Source organism: Pseudoliparis swirei, chromosome 12, assembly GCF_029220125.1.
Source record: "Pseudoliparis swirei isolate HS2019 ecotype Mariana Trench chromosome 12, NWPU_hadal_v1, whole genome shotgun sequence".
NCBI lineage: Eukaryota > Metazoa > Chordata > Actinopteri > Perciformes > Liparidae > Pseudoliparis > Pseudoliparis swirei.
The window spans coordinates 7,426,628-7,434,420 of record NC_079399.1 but is presented as its reverse complement, the minus strand read 5'-3'; the positions used below and the strand labels follow the sequence as shown (position 1 = coordinate 7,434,420).

General features: G+C 45.4%; 1 protein-coding gene across 2 annotated transcripts; it reads right to left on the bottom strand.

The window, feature by feature from the left end:
* Positions 1 to 2,870: 2,870 nt before the first annotated feature.
* On the bottom strand, positions 2,871 to 7,170 carry aldh8a1 (aldehyde dehydrogenase 8 family, member A1). 2 transcript variants are annotated; one of them, XM_056428304.1, is made up of 8 exons: positions 7,079 to 7,150; positions 6,854 to 7,005; positions 6,147 to 6,294; positions 5,077 to 5,232; positions 4,837 to 4,986; positions 4,432 to 4,688; positions 3,542 to 3,703; positions 2,871 to 3,445 (listed from the first exon to the last, which is right to left on the bottom strand). In XM_056428304.1, the coding sequence occupies exons 2-8, from the start codon at positions 7,001 to 7,003 to the stop codon at positions 2,993 to 2,995; spliced, it is 1,476 nt and encodes a 491-aa protein (XP_056284279.1). In that variant the 5' UTR covers positions 7,004 to 7,005; positions 7,079 to 7,150; the 3' UTR covers positions 2,871 to 2,992. The 2 variants fall into 2 exon arrangements, with proteins under 2 accessions (XP_056284279.1, XP_056284278.1); XM_056428303.1 differs by having other exon boundaries at positions 6,854 to 7,170.
* Positions 7,171 to 7,793: the final 623 nt, after the last annotated feature.

Here is a 7,793-nt window from a genome sequence, read left to right as displayed (position 1 = left end):
TAGTGTTGTGATTTTGAGTAGTGTTAAGGATTTAGACAAGGCCCCCTAGAGGAGGCGTTGTGGCTTTCATGAATGAACTTCACTAGAGACACTGCAACAAAAAATAACACCATATATTACATGAACTGCCCAAAACTAACTGCCTAGCTAGTGGGGAGCAGCTGCCGAATCAGATCTTTCCCTCAGTAATTGGTAGACCAAAAGCAGAGCAGTCAATATTCGGCAGCTGCTGAATAATAGGTTGAAAAAATAGTTTAGACTACTTTAAAGTTTGCGTACACAAATCACAGAGCAGGTAGATTTCCGTTGGTTTCCAGCTCAGCAAAAACAAGTCAGTATGTAATGTAGTCAAAATATTCAAAATTACTTATATTTAAGCTGAATGGTGGTGTAGTGGCTAGCACTGTCGCCTTACAGCAAGAGGGCTGTGGGTTCAAATCCCGGTCTGGGTGGCCCTTCTGTGTGGAGTTTGCATGTTCTCCCCGTGGCAGCATGGGTTCCCTCTGGCTTCCTCCCAAAGACATACAGCGCCGGTTAATTGATCTCTAAATTGCCCGTATAGGTGTGCATGTGAGCTGCAGACATTTATCCCTCTGGAGCCGAGTCGCTCTCTCAGTCACCGAGTTTGTTGAACCTGCTGGAACTGCAGCATTTTCTCTGGAGTCGGCTTCATCTCGGGGCTTATCTACCATCTACCATAAAACCAAGGCTGCCCGCTGTGGAAAATCCCCAAACCCAAATAGTGACGGGAGCATGCCGAGAGAAAGAGAGGCATGTGGTAAGAACGAGCACGCCTATTGTGTGTGAACATTATATCAAAAAAACAAAGAAAAGGCTAAATAAATAATAACTAGAAACCACTGACTGTATTCAGTATTCTACTTTGTTTCTATAAGACCGACGTTTCTTTTCAATGAAAAAGCCCAAAGCCTGTAATTTGAGTCGTCATACTGGCCGAAGTTCATAGTTAAAGTGATACATGTAAACAAAGCTGTCGATCTGCAGAATATAGGACAAAAGGAAACATAATAATTACCGATTGAGCCAGGTTTTCTCCATCTGTTGTTTTTTCTCTTGTTATCTGTCTATCTGATCACACACACACACACACACACACATAGGAAATCAAATGTTCCTGTGTGTCCTTTATAATTAAAACACTTCAAAAGATAAGATTTCACAGACTTGGCCAAAAGAAGCGAGAAATTAGCGTTTGGCTGCAAGTGTTTTTTTCCACATCCATATCATTAAGATGTTCCCTCTGCATGAAGCCTATCACATCCCTGCAGGCAGCATGACATCATATCCTTTATATATTCTGGCGGGCTAGATATTGCCGTTTCCTTGTAGTTATAAGGATGCTCTATTTTCATTTCTTCCAGGGCCCGATAAGTGAGGCGAAAGGGAAATGTTTGGCTGAAGCCGACGGGGGGTGCCCTTAAAGTCACGTACAGCTTCAATGAGCCTTTTCCTTCTCAATGAAACGTCCACAAGAGGAGGAGATGGAAGATAAATCAAGGGAGGGGGCCGGAAACGGAAGAAAATGAAATAAGTGCAGACTTTGTTCCCATTCTGTTTGTGAGCGTTTGACTTGATGCGTGGTCCAATGAAACGAGCCACTTCTGACCTCCTGACCTGAGTTTTGGGTAGAATCCATTTTCTCACACGCAATGTACCTAAAAAGACACAGGAGCACGGATGTGTGTATCCAATCATGCAGCGTGACATCGCACAATGCCCATTCCCCAGCCAAAACACAGAGGGTGGGACACACACACCACGAGGGACGTGGTCTTACACACACACACACACACACACCACGAGGGACGTGGTCTTACACCCACAGACACACACCACGAGGGACGTGGTCTTACACACACACACACACCACGAGGGACGTGGTCTTACACACACACACACGTAACGGATTGGGTGCGTCCCTCAGGGGTCAGATGGAGCGGAGAGCATCATGCACACAGTTTCATAATGCGTGCATGGCGCACTGCACAGCCAGTCTCATCTCACACCGCATTAACCAGCTTTCCGTTGGCAGATCTCGATTACTCAAATGTACGTTTAAACCCGCCTGCGCTGGCTTTCAAGTCGCTTCAGTTACCGAATGTTTAAAGAGTCCTTTGCACACCCAGAATGTTCCATTCGGATTTGCCTTTTTGAAGATTGTAAAAAATGAAATGCCAAAAATGTGACTTTACTGCATCACAATATATTTGACTTTACTGCAGTCCAAAACTTCGGTCTAGACTGAAATGTCACAGCAATAGTTTGGACCGCCATTACATTTGGTCCAAACATTCACGTCTCATGAACTATAATAGTCGTCGTGATCCTCAACCACAATCAGATCTGTCTGATATTTAGGTGTATGGCCGAATACGTGCTAAACTAATGACATTTCCATCAGCTGCACTTTGTGTTCGCTGCCTCTTCGCTCACGTCAGCACGCTGGGTCGCCCTGTGCACTCCGGTCTCTGACGTCCCTCTCTCCAAACATGTGTGCTGTCCCACCACCACACGGGACACTGTGGCGTGTATTCACCTTTCTGACGTCAGCAGGTCGAAAACAACTCCAGTTACGCCTCAGTCCGGTTTGCGTGACGTAAAACATCATAAACCCCGAGCAGACTTTGATCGAGTGTTTAAAGGACATTCATCACATGTACAAAGTGTGCTGATATAAATCTAAAACATATTCAAGTGGATGTTGGTCTGTCAGCAGGTCGCTTTCCTTCAAACGGACCCAGATTCTGCCGAGTCACGAAACACTGTGAAGATTTACTACATTTACAAACAAGGACAACGTTAGAGAGTAACCAAAGAAACTTATTGAACTACAGGGGGCATTTATTTACATCATTTTTTTTTTACATTTTTTTTTTTACACAACAGCTAAAGAAAGGGGGGGGGGAGTTTCCAAAAGTGATTAATAGCATCTAACAAACTTTCTTCGCATTTCTCCACCTTCCATTCCTCCTTAGTACTTGATTGTGATGGTCTTCACCTCGGTGAAGAAGTGGTAGGAATCCTTCCCCCCCTCCCTCCCCACGCCAGAGTTCTTCATCCCTCCGAAGGGCAGGTTAAGATCTCTCACCAGCCAGCAGTTGGTCCACACCAGACCTGCCTGTAACCGCCTGGCCACCCGGTGAACCTTCCCCACGTCGCTGGACCACACGGTGGCCGACAGGCCGTAGCGCACGCCGTTGCCCTTGGCAACCGCCTCTTCCTCCGAGTCAAAGGGGCTAACGCAGGTGACGGGGCCGAAGATCTCCTCCTGCATGACGCGGGAGCTTTCGGCGACGCCGGATATGACGGTGGCCGGCATGAAGTACCCGTTGGCGTTGCGCTCGGGGAGGTCCAGCCGGTCAACCCCTTCGCCACAGTGGACGGTGCCACCTTCAGATTTGGCGAGTGCTACGAAGCCTCGAACCTGGGGATCAAGACAAGGAGGGGCTTAAAGTATAAGAGTAGTGTGAACAATTGAAACACATTTTCCTTCACACCCTTTGCCAGTTTAATTCTTCACCTTCTCAAGGTGCTCTTTGCTGATGAGCGCTCCGTTGCTGCTGCTGGGGTCAGAGGGCACACCGGTCTTGAACTTCTTAGCTGCAGCCACAAACCTCGTCAGGAACTCAGAGTAAATACTCCTCTCGACATAAATCCTGCTGGTACACAGGCAGATTTCTCCCTACGATGAGGAGGGAATGGGAAAGATCGTTCAGGACATTGTTTTTCAAAGAAGTCTGCCTCACGACAAAATGTGGACCGTGATCTCCCCCATGTGGACAAATTATATAACTGCATCCTTATCACATACAGGCACAGCACAGGTTATTCATGCAGGTGGCAGACTTCATTTAATTTACATAAATAGTGGAATAAGAATAAAAGCAATCGCTTTTAAAAACATATTTACAAGTGCTTTTAAAAATAAAAACAGATAAAGGCCATGGTGGGCAGAGCCTCCGTGAAAGTGTTTTTCTCAAAATGTGAAACTATTCCTTCAGCCTCAGTTGACAATTAGGGTCCTTGTACAAGCTTTGAACTGAAAAATCGGCAACTGCAAACTACAACTGAGCTAAATGTAAAGAACTGAAACTATTTTACTCTGAGTTGATATGTGCTTCTCTGGATCATATTCCATAATACATTTTCAATCCATTTAGCACAAAACTGTTGACCCACGGTGGCTTTACCCACAACTTTGTGGTGCCAGCCTTGATAATAACCTTGAGCATGTAACATATATACAACATACAAAACAAATAAAGGTAGCGATAATCAAAAGTCATCAAAAGTCTTCAATAGAGTGTTCATTTAATTTAATTTACTGCTGTGATTTTTGAAATTTCCCCACTGTGGGATGAATAAAGGAATATCATATATCATATCATAAAACACAAACTTTTCTCTTACCTGGTTGTTAAAGCTGGAGCGAATTGTGGTCTCGATGCACTGGTCCAGGTTTGCATCAGCAAAGATGATGGCGGGGTTTTTACCTCCCAGCTCCAGTGACAGCTTCTTACAGTACGGGGCGCTCCGCTCGGTGATGCGCTGGGCGGTTGCCGTGGAACCAGTAAAAGAGATCAATGGGACTTCAGGATGGCCGACGAGGGCGTCGCCTGCTCTCGGACCAGTGCCAAATACGACGTTGACCACTCCAGGAGGAACACCTGCGGCGATACACAGGTCAGCATCATTATGTAATCATTTATTAGTGTCGAAATATAAAGAATTCAATGCTTATTCCTAAGAGAATCCGGGTAATTTATGTGCATATAGAAGTGGATCGCCAATGCATTGTGGGTGCTGGAGTCCTACCGGCCTGCTCCATCAACCTGCACATCATCCAGGCAGTGACGGAGGTCATCTCGCTGGGTTTGGCCACCACTGTGTTGCCGGTAGCGATTGCAGGCGCAATCTTCCAGGTCAGAAGGTACAGGGGGAGATTCCAGGGGCTGATCAGACCAGCTACACGCACAACGACATCGTTTTTAAAAAGGCATTCTCAAAACACGAGACGGGACGGGTTGTAATGACAAAACAGACGGGAGCTCTCACCCACGCCCACAGGGCTGCGGACGGTGTAGCTCATGCAGCCCATGTGGTCCATCTGGCTGCATTCGGTGGTGTGGTGCAGCACGGATGACGCGAAGAAGCGCAAGTTGTACACCGCCCGGGGAATGTCCACAGTCCGAGCAAATGTTACCGTTTTACCTGTAACGCAACAACAGAGATATAGAATATAACAGCGGAGAATAATACTCATGAATCAAATATTGATATCAGAACTTCAGTGTTTGAGATGAATGACCCAGTGGCATGATCTCCGTTTATTTTTCGACAATGCTTGAGCTTTTCTAGAATACCACCCTCACGCCAAATGTCCTTTTAGTGCCCAATATTATCTCATAATCTACTACACAAATTACCATTATACATGTGGTCAGTACTTTCATGCTCTTTTGGTTTTGATGAGCCTGTTTCTTCTGGCACCATGGTATTCTCTCTACTGGTACAAGTACAAATAAATAGCTACATCGTTCAATTAAATGTATATATTTAGCCGAATATCAGAATAATTTCTCAGAAGGTTTTACTATCTGTAGAGCACACAGCATCCTGTCAAAGCGGAACAGGAAAAAAGAAAGAAACCTTCGGGCTAGCATCCCTCTCTAAGGATTGCCAGTAGTGCAATAGGATTATGTTGTGTACTCAGCCCTGCACTTATATATTAATATCATTATTATTAGTAGTAATAGTAATATAATAGTATTATAAACACATATCACTTTTCTATTCGCTTTATCACTTACAATATATATTTCTAATTATGCTAGAATAATTTTCATAGGCTACCATGTTTTAAAAAATATTATAATAGATTAATTGTAAAAGTCAATGTTCAATAAAACAAAAAGCCAAACATGTCAACTGTTCTGATGTTTTCTAATCCAAATAATGAAATTGATCTGTCGGCTGATTAATAGATAGCAAACATATTAGTCACGTGAAGCCCGATGTAGGGGTTTTGAAACCGAGGTCCCAAAATGGATCTGAACATTAAGTCGTGTTACGCCTGAGTTTTGATTGATGCCACATGTGATGTGTACAACAACAGCATCAGACACCTTGGTCTCTGGACTCCGCCTGGGCGAACTCCTCCAGCTGCGCCTCCATCAGGTCGGCCAGCTTGTTGAGGACCTGCGCGCGCAGCTCCGGGCTGCGCGCGGACCAGCTGGGGAAGGCTTCCTGCGCCGCCGCCACCGCTGCGTCCACCTGGGGGCGGGAGAGCACGGGGAGATAAGCGCGTCGGTCTGATCGTCTGGCCCCTCCCCCCTCACAAGGTTTATTGACATGTGTGCGATGACGTCACTGTTGACTATGTAAAGAGCAAATGTTCTCTCCCTCCGAATCACTAGAGCAAAGAACCTGCATAATTCAACAAGACTATAAGACTAGTGCATCATCTTCTTCATTTCCCGGACCACCTGCAAGAAATTGTGCAAAATGCTAATCATGGTTTAAATGCAGTAGCGGTGGGGGAGAAATATACTTCAACTTCTGGAAAGTTGAAATATATTTCAACTTCTCTAAAGTTGATGAGACCAATTTGCATTAAATACAAGTTCGCAAAAATAGGAACGCAATGTGAAAATGATTAACCTCAAATCACTTACGACCGTGACAGTTTTTTAAAAAAGTGTCCCATGCACTGACAAAGAGGAATGTGCAGCCACGAGCCGACAGATGTGCAAGCACGTGCGGTGGCAGCGGCAAAGTGCAGAACAAACACAATAACTTCATGCGCCGTGTCCGAGGATGATCGCCCACCCACCTCCTGCGGCCCGCTGTCGGGCACCCTGCAGTACACCGCCCCGGTGGACGGGTCGTAGGAGTCGATGTGACTCCGACAGGGGACGAACTTCCCCCCGATGAAGTTCTCCAGGACCAGGCACGAGCTCTTCATCGCCGAGGTGGTCGTCATAGCTGCAATGTGAGTGAGACCGCGGCAGGTGATGAGGATGAGGAGGAGGATGATGTGTCAGTCAAGAGAGGTTACCTCGGCTTGTGACCCTCCCCCTTTCCTGCGGCTAATTATTGTCTAAAGGCCCTGGTCAGGAACCAAGGTTCCCAGACTGATACGAGCCCAACAACAAGATTCTCTCTCTCTCTCTATGAACAACGAAATGGACTTTGAGGCTTGATTGTTTTTGTTGCACAGAAGAAGAAAAAGGAGGGAGGAGAAAAAAGAGCAGGAGGGGGGATCAAACTCTGGATGTTCCTTTGTTAAAGATGAACCTGTGTTTAATGCTCACAGGGTGCTGTGGCGGACATGTGTAACTATAATGTAGATTGATATCCCTCGGAGGACAAGGATACAGAGTTCACACTCAAAGGGCCACAGATAAACTTGTTTTTTATGTTGGTTTTTTTATGATTTTATGATGAGGCCAGTATTTTATCGTAACCTGTATGTTTATTGCTTTTTTTATGATGTTTCTTTCTTAACCTCTCTCTCTCTCTCTCTTCTTTAGTGAAGGCTGTAGCATCTGGCCACAGGGACCACAGCTGAAATGTAGCCTTAGCTAACATTGACACATTTACCATTGGGTTGATTCATGTGTACGGTCCCTGTATAAATAAATGAAAATGAAATGAACTTCTTCTGTCACGATGACAATGTAAAACTAAACCACCGCTTTTAAAAAAGACACAAGATCACGAGAGTTCATGAAGCTCCTTGTTCTGGTCTAGCCCGCTGAAACCATTTCAGG